The following is a 13,944-nucleotide window of genomic DNA, read 5'->3' on the forward strand; positions in this document are numbered from 1 at the left end:
CAGCAAGCATGGGTTTGGGAGTCAGACCTGGGTTTCACACCAAGCTCTGCTGCTAACTAGTGTGGGACTTCGGTAATATCCCTTGATCTCCCTACGCCTAGGCTTTTTCAGTAAAAGGAGAATAATGATCACCAGTCCACAGAGTTACCATGAGGAGTAAGAGATCTTCCACCCAAAGCATTCTGTTTACTGCCTATTTCAAAGGGTAGCTGATGGGTTTTTGTTATTATCAGTGTCAGTGTTAGTGTTAGCATTTTAACAGCCACTGTCATACCCCAAATAGCCTCCACAAGGATAGAACCTCATCATTAAAGGTTAACAACAGTTAAAATGTTGTTTAAAAAGCTAGTTATTTCTAAGTAGCATAGTGTTAGATTAATTATCCAACTTCAAAACTTCTAATTTGGTCATTAATTTTCAATACATGTAGACTTTTGACCATATTTTCTGCTTATTGATTTTGGACATCTCTTGTTAAGTGTGTGTGTGTGTGTGTGTGTATACAAATATAATGTAAAGCTGCTGTTGAAACATCTTCAGGGTGAGGCTTTTATGAAAAATCTGGCAAGGGGTCCTAGAATAAAATGCCTCAAAAGTATAACTGTGCAGGTATATTTATCAATACAGGATACATATAAATAGATGCATGAATATGTTCATGGAAATATTTTTATTGGCCAGTTCCATCTACCTTGTGGTGTTCGTTATGCCTTTAACGTCACCATCATGTCTATGTAACCAGTCACACTGAAATGTGGGCTTTTTCACCTTTACAGAAATGGAAGAACATGAACATGTAATTGACATACTGTTTTTTTAGATGTATGAGATTTGATGACGCACTTGTGACATAGATATTAGCATCTCCGTTTTATCCATGAGAATGCTGAACTTTAGAAAACCTCAGTTAATTCTCAAAGCCACACCGCTGGTAAGTGGAGTGGCTTGGATTTCAACCCAGGTCTGTCTCAACCCGAAGCCTCTTCCTACACCACATTGAATATCACAGCAATTCTCTATCTGTTCCCTTTCCTTGGACTTGACCATTGTTTTCTGAAGATACAGGAACAGAGCCTGTACATCCATTGTTTCTCCCTCCTCTCACCTGTCCCAGGATCTCTCCTATTGAAACGTCAAGGTGAAGCCCATGATGTTGTTAATGGGCCTTTGTTTCCTTGTCCACAGACTCAAGCATTCACCGTAGTCATTCAGCCAACTGTTTAGAAATGGATTGGGCCAAGATCGTGGATCGTTGTACAATAGTTGTCAGGGTTAAACTCAGTTGTCTCCTGGTTTTTAAAGATCTCAGTTGTAGAGCATAAAGAATTACGTCAGAGTATTTAGAATAGGAACTACTTTCTGCTTGGCAATAAACCTTTGGCTACAACAAAATCAGCTCATAACTGAACAATAAGTCCTGAATGACTTAATGGCCAACCTGAAACCTTCTCTAGTTTAAAACAGGAAGTAACTTGAACATGCTAAACTGCCTCATTCTATATGGAACTAGTCAAAATGTCTTGGAAAACAAATCCTAGGAGTGATATGTTTAATCTGAAATGCACTGTTACCACCATAGTATTAGTAAAAGTAGCAACTGGGGATTTTAAGAATTTAACTCTGGTTAAGTAGTCTTTCTTTCCTTTTCTTTTTTTCTTTTGTAACAAACTAGTGTCTGTATGTCCGTCGTCTTTGTGGTCATTTGCAGGGATGAGTAAAGGCTACCCAGGCATTGCAGACAGGCCATGTAGGTATCAAATCTGGCATTTCATCCTTAATCCCACCTCTAATATTTGTCTTTCATGGGATGAAACTCCTCTAGAATTGTCTGGTAGATGTTTTCCCCACGTGGGGATGCCGTTAGCATGGTAGTGTCTGGGCCTGTATACTTGGATGAATGTTTGCCAGCTTTATTCAATATGAGATGTGTTTTTTGTTTCTACAAGGCTTGGTTAGTAAAGAATCATAACTTTCTCCACATTCATGTTCCAGTGCAAGGAAGTTATGCTTCCAAAATTCTTAAATATTCCAATTTCTTTCCTATTGCTGCAGTTCAGTGGGATGTCGAAGGTTCCCTAGCAGGAAGCTGATCCCCTAAGAGGAAGGGAACAAGGAAGGGGGCTCAACAGCTGTGTTTATGTCAGTTGGAGGGTTTGGGACCAAAGGATAAGAAGCCAGGGAAAGGGGAGATTTCACACTTCTGAAGCAGAGCCTCTGAAAGCTGCTTTCCAACAGGGAGCGAAAAGAAAATGGTGGCAAGAATGAGCACACTCTTCAGAGCAGACGTTAGCATTTGCCAAGGCAACCCAGCCCATACGACAAGGACGGTCACAGTCTTGCTCCAAAGAAAGGCAAGCACACACCACGTCTGCCAGAGCTTCCTGACGCAGGCTGGGGAGATGGAAGGAAAGGAGAGATACTTACTGTTTGGGTCTACGTTTTCACAGAGTTCTGTCTTGGCCTCACCGTTGGGTCTGTCACTGGGCTTGTGTGACAGCCGCGATGACATGGTGGCTGCTGTGACTACGGCCTTGAAGCTTCGCTTGCGTTTCTGGACATTGAGTTCAGGGTGGAAAATGATGATGTACACTTTCGGCATGTATAGCATCCCCAGCGCCACTGATGCACTTAGGTTCATGGAGATTGTAAGCGTGGTAGTTTGTATGTAGAGCTAGGAGACACAACACACAAGACACTATTACAAATATAATGACCGCAGAGGGAGGCTGAGCACTTAACAACGATGTCGAGCATGGCTGTGTCTGGGAGAGAAAGCATAGCAATCCTCGGGGAGACAGAATGGCTCTGCACATTTCTTGGAGAGTTTATACATACATACATACATACATACATACATATATATATATATATGTATATTTCATTGATTGAAAATCATTGGGGGAATCCATGTGCAGGCCTGTCCTGGAGAAGTATCCTTCATTCAAAGCCAGGGTCGACCTTGAATCAGACTTGAGGTCCCTTTATTCAGAATGGCAGCTGGATAGGAAACCATGAAGATCATATTTTGCAGCCTTGAGTAAGGGGTAGTTGTTTTTTTACCCCTCATACATTCACAACACAATTAACATTACATGATCTCTTGCTACATAGATAACTCTGGGACCTTATTTGAAAAGTCATTATGTCAGTATTTGTATCTTCCTGCATGTTTTTAAGAAAGGGTTCGCCTTTACCGTACCTACATAGTAGTGAGTCGAGTTTCCCTGGAAAGTAAGCCCTTCTTGCTTCATGCTGATTTACAAAACACCAATGGCAAGGGCCAAGATGTAGTGATGTTGGCTTGTCCAGTCTCCATACACTGACAGTTGCTAAAAGGCTACAAAGCCTCATTCTGACATGTGTTATGTGTAGTTCGGATGGTGCCCCCATAGCTGTCCTTGTATCCTTTTGCTTCCTTAAGAAATCAGTAGAGCAACCCATTCACTTACTGTTCAGTGTGTTAAATCATTGGGTCTTGCCTAAACTGGAAAAGATGAAGGTTGAAGGGGGTGGGGAATGGTAAGATCAGTAAGGGGAAAGCTACAGACACCTTGCCTTGGTCCAGTTGCATTTATGACGTGCCCTGTCATGATCATTTAGATATGTTTGTGTTTTGCATGACTTCTAAAGCCTAGATTCAATGTGAGGTGATGGATGTGTTCATTAACTTGATTGTGGTCATCATTTCACAACTGTACACATTGTCTACATTGTACACCTTAGAAAATAATGTTGTATAACCTAAATATATGCAATTCGTAGTCATCAATCATACCTGAATAAAGCTGAAAATCAATGAATAAACAAACAGGTAGATAGGTGAATGTATAAATAAATTTCAAGTACATTAAAAAAAAAGAAAGCCCACGTGACTAGCTCCCATGGCCTTTTACATCCATGGAAAACCTAGCCTCTTTACAATGTATTTGATCATGGTTTTCCACAACTATGTCTTCCCTTGTATCTGAGGATAAAATCCCCATCCTTAATAGATTCTGCAAGGTCCCACGTGGTCTTCCCCCTGCCTAATTTTTCAGACTAATTGCCCACCACTCTCCCTGGGACACCATCCATGTGGCACTCCTTCAGGTCTTGAAGATGCTGGGTTCACTCAACCGCAGACCTTTCTACATGCATGCATGTGATTTTTCTGTATTCTTGTCTCCTTCTGTATGAAATGTTCCTCCTCTGCTTCTTAGAACATCCATCCCAGTCTGCCCTACCCCACAGCCTCAAGTCTCGGCCAGCTTCTTTACCTACAGGCACTCAAAACACTTTTTTTTTTCTTTCAGTTTTTGGGGTTTTTTTGATTATGGCTCTCCATTTGTAATCATCTGCCCACTACCCTGATTGTTTGACTGCCCAACTCCCCAACTAAGCCACAAGTTCCACAAAGGCAGGAATCTTGTGTATGTAGTGTGTCATTGTGTCTGCAGTGCTGGCAAAGAGTAGGCACTTAATGATCATACAGTGGAGGAGCTCATGTGTTTATATAAGGGGCACATTCTTCCTACTGATGACTCTATGGCCAAACAGCCTTTCTCTAAATAGACAAAAATTGCCATCAGACCTATTAGCTGCCTGGCCATTTCTGATCTTATTTCTTCAATCTGAGGCTCTGGAGAAGAAATTAAAAGAGACTTTGCCATCTCATCTGGAAGGAATGCTGTTATCCAGCAAACATTAATTTGAATGGGCATGTCTCTGAATGCTTTAAGGGAGCTGCTAGCCGCTAACTGTATAATACGTAGTAAATGTAAAATATAAAGACAAAACCATATTGAATTAATGATCCTTTTTTTAACATCTTTATTGGAGTATAATGGCTTTACAGTGATGTGTTAGTTTCTGCTGTATAACAAAGTGAATCAGCTATACATATACATATATCCCCATATCCCTCCCCTCCCTCTTGCGTCTCCCTCCCACCCTCCCTATCCCACCTCTCTAGGTGGTCACAAAGCACTGCGCTGATCTCCCTGTGCTATGTGGCTGCTTTGGTTGTGAATTAGACAGTGTTTTAAAGTTCATCTTTTCCTGTGAGAGTACCTTTAGACCTTCAACTCCATTCTGCTCTAATGCCTACCCTATCCAAGAAAGTCTTACCATAGAACAGAGCTTCATGAACCTAGGCAATGTCACTTCCTTCCCTCATGGTCATTGCCGTCATCCTACTAATGAGGGCTTTGCAAACCATGAATTAGCCAGTCCAAGAAAGAAAGGGCTATAAACTGACCCATGGGATCTTAAGCTTTGTTTCTCTTTCTCCACCCAAAAGCAAATTTTGCAGTTGAAGAAATCATCCATAGCTTGTTTGTGTTGAGTTTATGATTTATATAAAACTGTAACATATATGCTTATGTACATATGTAAATGTTTGTGCCTGTATGTGTATATATACATGCTTTTTCTCAACAGAGGCTACTTAGCAATTTAAGACTTCAAAAGCGATGCTGTTTATTTTATGGAGTGTTTAGTTTCGTTATTTTCAGGCTAGAGTCCGTCAAGACTTTGATACTTGTTTTGAAATTTTTATAATTTCTGGTGACACTTCTGAAATCTATGAAAACCAAAAGGAACATCATTGACCAAATTCCTATGCCCCCAAATCCTCTATACATTGCAGAGTGGTTAAGAATAAGGAATCTAAAGCTAGTCTGAGTTCAATTCCCATTTACTTGTTTTGTGACCTTGGATGAATTATTTCACCTCTCTGCCTTAGCTTCCACATCTGTAAATGGGGATAACATTAGTCCCTACCTCATGACGCTATCTTGGTGACTGAATGAGTTACTATTTGTAAAGTGCTAGGACAGGACCTAGCATGTAGTAAGTACTATGAAAGTATTTTTAAATAAGTTATATGGGTAGATAGGAAGGCTACAGTCTACAGAGAACCCAGAGGTATTGATTCACAGGGATACAACCCCACTCAGCCCCAGGAAGGGAGATAAGTCACTCTTTTTTTTTGGCCTTTGGTGGGATGCTTAGCTTTTGACTCTTAGTTTTCATCCCAGCAGCCCCTTTAGTACAATTTTTTTTAGCAAATTGCAACATATTTATTTTTAGTCTGAAGGCTATTCCTGTTTTACCCAGTGCTTATTGTAAAATGAACATTGTGTATTGTAAAAGTACCCTATTTGATTTTGGGTATTGTACACCATTTTACTGTATCCTCCTTATAATTTCTTCAGAGATGGGAACGTGTTGGTGAGCGTTATTGGTCCCTTTTATCAGAGCACAGGGGTTCTGGCATGCATAGCTGAGATCAAGCCTCTCTCTAGGACTGACCTTATCCTGTCTGGCTGTCTGAGGCTCATCCCCAGTGGAGAAAAGTCTCCCCGACCACAGTCAGTCCTCGATGGCTTAGGCTTGTGGGAAGGATGCTGACTGCCTTGCGATGTCCACGTGTTTGGATACTTAAGCCTTAATTTTATCATCAAGTTAAATAAATTTCCAGAATCCAGTTTCTATTCCTTGGTTGAATGTGGCTTTTCTACCAAGCACCATGTGTAATCCAGCATATATAACTAAGGAACATCTAGGCAAGGGATTCAGAGTCAAGCTGGCAAAGTGTTTTTTAAATTTTTTAAATTATTATTATTTATTTTTTTAATTTTTGGCTGTGTTGGATCTTTGTTGCTGCGTGTGGGCTTTTCTCTGGTTGCGGCAAGCGGGGGCTACTCTGTTGTGGTGTGCAGGCTTCTCATTGTGGTGGCTTCTCTTGTTGAGCACGGGCTCTAGGTGCGGGCTTCAGTAGTTGTGGCACATGGGCTCAGTAGTTGTGGCACATGGGCTCAGTAGTTGTGGCTCATGGGCTCTAGAGCTCAGGCTCAGTAGTTGTGGCGCACAGGCTTAGTTGCTCCACGGCACATGGGATCTTCCCAGACCAGGGGTCGAACCCGTGTCCCCTTCACTGGCAGGCAGATTCTTAACCACCACGCCACCAGGGGAGTCCCCGGCTAAGTGTTCTACACGATACTCTAGAACAGCAGTTTTCTTAAAATCTGATGCACGGAATCCTTGGCTGTAACAGTTCTGTCTCTCAGTTTCCTTATTTGTAAAAGGAAGATACTAATAGTTCAGTTTTCAAATGATGGCTTTGAAGATCTAATTCATTAATATATGAAAAGTGCTGAGACTTCCCTGGTGGCGCAGTGGTTAAGAATCCTCTTGCCAATGCAGGGGACACGGGTTAGAGCCCTGGTCTGGGAAGATCCCACATGCCGCGGAGCAACTAAGCCCGTGCGCCACAACTACTGAGCCTGTGCTCTAGAGCCCGCGAGCCACAGCTACTGAGCCCTCATGCCACAACTACTGAAGCCCAGGCTCCTAGAGCCCGTGCTCCACAACAAGAGAAGCCACTGCAATGAGAAACCCGCGCACCGCAACGAAGAGTAGCCCCCGCTCGCCACAACTAGAGAAAGCCCGCGTGCAGCAATGAAGACCCAACGCAGCCAAAAATAACTAAATAAAATAAATAAATGAATTTATTTTTTTAAGTGCTTAGCAGAACGCCTGTGAAACAAGTACCCATGAAATGTGAGCTGCTAATATTTATATTCTGCCTAATATTTATATTGGGATGCTGGGGTATAGATCTCCAGATAAGTCTTCCTTAGTAACTGCTGCCATATAGTTTAAACTTTTAATATAGGTTTTATTAACTAGAAAGTAGTTTCTAAAAATCCAGGCCTATTCATGTCTTGTCTGATTGACATGTACCAGCAAGTATACTGTTAAGGACACAGCTCTGTGCTTAATGCAGCACCAGGCAAAGCTTGGCTGAATCTGCCCTGCGCATTTTCTCACCGTGGCCTAAAAGTTCATTGTCAGATAAATGTGAGTGCATATCATGAGACGCCGTTGTTGCTTTAGAAATCGGTATAGCATTTAGGGTTAGTTGAGTTCTTCTGTAAGTTTTGATTGCTACGATACTGAGAGAGTTGACAACTCTATAGTGCTCTTGAGCAAACTTTGAAACTTGCCATCCCTTCTGTGTAAGTTTCAGAATCAGTTTGAAGACTATTTTGATAGATTCCAGGGCAAGCTGTTAATGACCACATGCTGTAAATTCACTGTGACCTGTATTTGCCAGATAGGCTATGTGAGAGAGACCTTACTTTTCCACTACTGGTGCATTCATCCACTTATCAGGTTGCCATTTTCAGTGAGATACAGTCATCCATCAGTATCCATGAGGGATTGGTTCCAGGACCCCCTGAGGATACCAAAACCTAAGGATGCTCAAGTCCCTTATATAAAATGATGTAGTATATGCATATAAGCTATGCACATCTTCATATACTTTAAATCATCTCTAGGTTAATTATAATAACTAATGCAATGTAAATTCTATGTAAATAGTTGTAAATACCATGTAAATGTTGTGTAAATAGTTGCCAGCATGCTGAAAATTCAAGTTGGCCTTTTTGGAACTTTATGGAAAAATTTTCTTCCAAATATTTTTCATCCTCAGTTGGTTGAATCCACAGTTGTGGAACCCGTGGGTATAGAGGGCTCACTGTACTACCAAGTGGCCTCACAGACCATTGTGATGATGATAGGGCATTCTCCCTGCCATCAGGGAGCCACAATGTAGTGGCAGGAGGAACACAACCTAGAATCAAGTAACGCGTAATGTAGTAACTGCACATCGCATCCTTTTTCTCACAGTGTCTACTGGCCCCTGCTTTCTTCTCCCCTTGGTATGTCCTCTGCTCACCTGTTCTGCCTCTGATAGCCTGTTTGCATTTGATGTTCAGTCTAAAGATTCCTTCTACATAAAGCATCCCCACGTCCCCAGTCAGGACGATTGCCCTGTTGGCCCCTTTGATGAGGTACAGCTCCAAATAGCACTTAACCTGGTCTGAAGAATACAGTCAGTTGTGCTGTAACGCATGCTTTAAAATGCAGATTCATCCTGATGAGATGGATATATTGGGGAAAGGTTTGAGTATAACATGAGGTTCGTGTTTACAAATGTGTGATTTCTTCTGCAAGAAACACCAGGTAGCACAGTAAACTGCACCCGGCCAAACCCAGCCTTGTGGGATACACAGAACACACACACGGCCCGCCCTCAAACATCTGCCCAAGTCCCCCTCCACAGTTTCACGATAGATCACAAGCAACAACACTTCTGGCACTTGCTTCCAGGTGCAAACTTTAGGTCCTTTTTTAAATAAAGGTAAAATGACGTATGTATTACAATATTTATGCATTTCTTAGCCGTTGAACACATGTAAAAACGATGCCACCATTTTTATTAGATTCCTTTCTTTTTTAATGTCACTGATGATGTTTTTGCGTGTTATATCCTTAACCTGGTTTTTCCCATAAGTCTAGTTCTTTTTATTGCACAATTGTGCTTAGCACGGTGAGTTTTAAGAACATACATGTCACATTATCGCAGAACTGACTGGATAATAGATCCGATGTCTGCCACAAAGTGTGCACTTATTCAATTCTGCTTGCACAGAAAGTTCTACCCTTGAAGCAAGTATTAGATGTGAGAAATAGCCTTGGCATTCACAGCTATTTTAAGAAAAGCTATTATTTGTAGCCTGTTAGCTATCATCATCATCATTATTATTTTGCTATTATTTGTGTGCCTCTGTTTCCTCATTTCTAGAGTGGAGATTATAACGATAGACATCTTGTAACGTTGCTGGGATCAAATTGGATCATAGTAAAATACACAGGAGGGTGCCCAGCATGTAGAAACCACTCAACCCACGGTGTTATTATCACTGATTGATCTATTGGCTATAACATAAAATGCCTTATTCACTCTGCTGTTCTTCTTCCTATAATTTTAATACATTTTGAAATGATCATCTTTCTTATGGAATCCACTGAATAACAACCTGCTTTAGGGAAAGACATCTCACTAAGTTTGCTTTCTGTTTTGTTTGAAAGTATACTCAAACCCGTTTTATCTGTCATTGACTATTTTATGAGAAATAACCTATTATGTGCATTCCCAAGTGACCATTGACAACTGGGACAAGAAAGCTTTAGCGGAGTCTTTTGGTAAGATGGGAGAAGTTTCATAGTTCTCATGACATTCCAAAGTCTGTACAATAAAAATGAAAAATGTGTCTGATATAGTCAGAGTAAAGAGGAAGGGTACATCGTTATCTGACAAGTGTTTGAAACATTCATATGTCTAAGTTGAAATGGAAGCTCTTGGCAGGTAAGACCAGTGTTTTCGATCCTTACCACCTGCACCCCTTGCTTCCTAATTAGGGTCACCATATTTTTGAGAACTAATAATGATACATGGCTGGGAATGAGGCAGGGTGTTTGCAGTGGGACTTCTTCAATCGTCCAGAGGGTCAACATACTGAAGGCTTTTGCTTAGTTATGAAATAATGCCTGATGGTGAAAGGATTCGGTGTAATGATGAGGAAAAATACTGTTTTGGAGGGGGGGGAAGATACTTGGATCTTCTAGAAGGATGGTATTGGAAAAACAAGGTGTTTCTTGTTAGAAGTGGTTTCAAACTTGGCCTTGGATTGTTGGTTGGTAATGTTGTGCAAGCTTCTGGCAAGCGACAGAGTCAAAATTCAAACCCTAGGAATTTGTTATCAGAGTGTCTGATATAAAACCCTTCTCATTGTACCCCTACCACAGAGACCTTCTCACCGTTTTGAAAATTAAAAGATAGCACAGTGCCCGGTGGCACGCTCAGAAAATGTGAGTCTTTATTAGAGTAGATGGTCCCATTTCTGTAGAGAGTTTTCATGCTATTCTATTTAAAACCTGTTTTCTCTGAATAGGTAATATATAGATAGATGACAGACAGCACACATAAAGAAATACAGACACACACCAAATATTATGGGACACACTCTGTGGACAGGCGTCTGGCATGGAATTATAAATAATGAAGGCAACTAGATAATTATTGGACAAGACCTAGTTTGACTGTGTTTCATTTTTCTCATTTAGTATCTCCAGGCAGACATGATGTTAAGTCTACACACCATTACATTATTTATTTGGAGGGCCATAAGACACACACTCCAGGTGAATGCAAATCAGTTTCTGGAGCGTGAGATAAGTGATTATGTCATGCTTGAAATCACCTACATCTCAGTTCTTTGCTCTCCTGACCATAAACCTGATGCTGTGTCTATTCCCACATAGCATCATCAGAGAGATGCTGTTATTCCAATTGACCACATCCTTGGGAAGTTCAGGGTTTTGCTCCCCATGCCATCCTAACGAGCTGCGTGCCATCCTAATAGCTAATTCTTCCAGGCAGTCACTTCTGATTTTTCTGGATGCATACTAGCCCTGTGATCCCTCAGTTTTGATTTTAAGATTTTTTCCTCTTCCAACTACAAGGGAGGAGTTTTACTCTTTTACATAGCCAATGCTGGCACTATTTGTTCTCTTGTATTATCTGAAAGGTTATTTACCATTCCTCCTGGTTCAAGAGCCCCAGTGTTAGGTCTCTGTCTTGTAGTGATTTAGCATACAAAGGCAAAGCATTTTCCCCACTGTTAGCCTGGAGAGGCACACTTCTGCCAGATTCCATTGGATCCCCTGGAATCCTCGGCCATATTCTTCAAGACTGAACCTAACACCATTTTGTAGGAGGCAATGTCAGATTCTGTCTTATAATGTGAAAATACTGGCTTGTACCTCACTGGGGAATACATTAGGTAATAAATGATGATGTTCTGTATTACTTTGCAAGTAAACCAGGGCATTAAAAAGAAAAGTCTAGGGGCTTCCCTGGTGGCGCAGTGGTTGAGAGTCCGCCTGCCGATGCAGGGGACGCGGGTTCCTGCCCCGGTCTGGGAAGATCCCACATGCCGCGGAGCGGCTGGGCCTGTGAGCCATGGCCGCTGAGCCTGCGTGTCCGGAGCCTGTGCTCTGCAACGGGAGAGGCCACAACAGTGAGAGGCCCGCGTACCACAAAAAAAAAAAAAAAAAAAAAAAGAAAAGTCTGAACTTAACGTATTCCATTTCTAAAGTTGTCATTTGAAATATTCCACTTATAGAAATGCAAAGCTGTCTAATCTTGCCAACATTTAAGGTCACCTTTATAGTTCTCGTGAACAGAAAAAAAGACAGGAATCAAATGAGAATACTGATGTCAAATTAATGGCTAAAACAAAGAGACAGTCTTGGCATTTCTTGGGAATAGTCAATGTGTTTCAAGTAGGGCTTGAAACTGGACCCAAGAGTGTCATTGACCCGAAGACAATGTCAGATTCTTATGAAAAGACAGTGTGTTCTTAATCTCAGTTTTCAAAGCCATTGACGATGACTTTCTGATGAATTCTGACAGGTTTTGATCATGGCGGTTAGTTTGGTGAGTCTTCCTCTGTTCCTTTTGGACTGTGTCTTCCCCACCTTGCCTCTGAGCTATGGTAGCTCCCTTCCTGCCCTTCAGTTCTTCCTTTCCCCTTGCATTAGCTCACATGTGTCGCCTTTGCTTCCCTGCTTTTCCACTGCCACCGGTGCAGCACTGTGGGTGTGGATGGAGACAGGCCCCCTAACTGCTGTCCTGACTCTGTAGTGTGCTGTGGTACCCACTCAGCCAATGGTGTCCCTGGCCGATGGGCACAGCAGCCAACATCGGGAACCCAGGAGCTGAATTGCCCACCCAGGGGTAACTTGTGCTCTGAACTCCTCAGCAACGATCTCAGTTATGTAATGGTTTAAACCCAGAAGGAGAAAATAATTGCAATCAGACTGCCCAGAAAATTGTAGATAAACGGTTGCTCAGCCTATGCTCCTAATTGGAATGGTGAGGGCTCTGAGATGGGACAGAGAAATAACACTCACCCTTCTATGAGAAATAGAACAAAAGTAGTGAACCTGGCCGAGGAGTAGTGGCTAAGTAGTACAGGGTTTTGATCTTACCTTCACAAGATCCATTTTCCTTTCCTTTTGTTTCCAAGGCCCTGGATCATGGATCTCAAAAGTACTGTTTCCTACCCACTTACTCCCGAAGGCCTGCAGTATGGCCTCTATCACTGCCTCCTCTGTGTCTGCCCTCTAAACCTTCCCAGACTTCCTATTAGACCCGAGAGGTTTTTTTCCAGGTTGCATTCCGCTTTAAAACTCAATGCTGAGGACAGTAGTATAGGGGGCTCCAGCTGTCCTGACGCTTTAACTCAACTTCCCATCACACTTTGAATGAAGAGAAAATCCTTAACCCGGCCTCAGGAACTCTGCAGGTCCCCCTTCCGCCTTCCCTCACCTTCTCTAAGTCCTTCAAACATGCGGTGCTCTGTCCAGCCTCAGGACTTTTGCACATGCTGTTCCCTCTGCCTTAGATGCTGTTCCTACTCATCTTTTCCTGGCTACCTCCTACCTGCCTTTCAGGTCTCAGTCTCACTTCCTCGAGGAGGGCTCCTCTGACCCTCACATATAAACTATGCCCTTCCTCTCTTGCTTGCTCATAGAACATACTATTTCCCTTCATTACATCAATCACAAGTTGTGATTATTCACTTGCATGTTTATTTAATAATTATCCCCTCAATAGAATATTCTCGTGAGAGCACAGACCATCTATTTTGACCTACTGTACATAACTCCTGGAACATAAAAGTACTCAGTTCATAACAGTTGAACAAATGAATGAGTACAATCTAGGAAATATATGTCGTGCAGCCAAGAGCCATCAAACATACGACAAATGTACTGGCATTGGAGTCCAGGGTTCTGGGTCTGGAGGTAGGATATGCCACTTACTAGCTACTGTGGGATCTTAAGTAGCTCACTTAGCCTTTCCAAGCCTGGATATTGACACACCATGAGGTGACTAATGGCGTCTACCTCCCAGAGATGTGGCAGAAGAGGTGGCTTGTTAGTGGTCCTACTTCTTAAACTCTGAACCCATGGTCAAAGTGCTGCCCTGCTGCAATATATGTGTATGTAGCATCGGATAATGTAACCACGTCCAGAGGCTCTTGG

At 42.1% G+C, this 13,944-nt stretch overlaps 1 protein-coding gene across 2 annotated transcripts in view; it reads right to left on the bottom strand.

Moving 5' to 3' along the window:
• The window catches only part of GRM7 (glutamate metabotropic receptor 7), a gene marked incomplete at both ends in the record, with an annotated part of 809,284 nt that overhangs the window by 46,713 nt on the left and 748,627 nt on the right, over positions 1–13,944 (bottom strand). For both annotated transcript variants that reach the window (XM_079713568.1, XM_079713567.1), the window contains one exon: positions 2,425–2,671. In XM_079713568.1, the coding sequence (XP_079569694.1) occupies positions 2,425–2,671 (247 nt within the window). The remainder of the gene's footprint in view (positions 1–2,424; positions 2,672–13,944) is intronic.

Source organism: Hyperoodon ampullatus (assembly GCF_949752795.1).
Source record: "Hyperoodon ampullatus genome assembly, chromosome: 10".
In the NCBI taxonomy this organism is placed as follows: Eukaryota; Metazoa; Chordata; class Mammalia; order Artiodactyla; family Ziphiidae; genus Hyperoodon; species Hyperoodon ampullatus.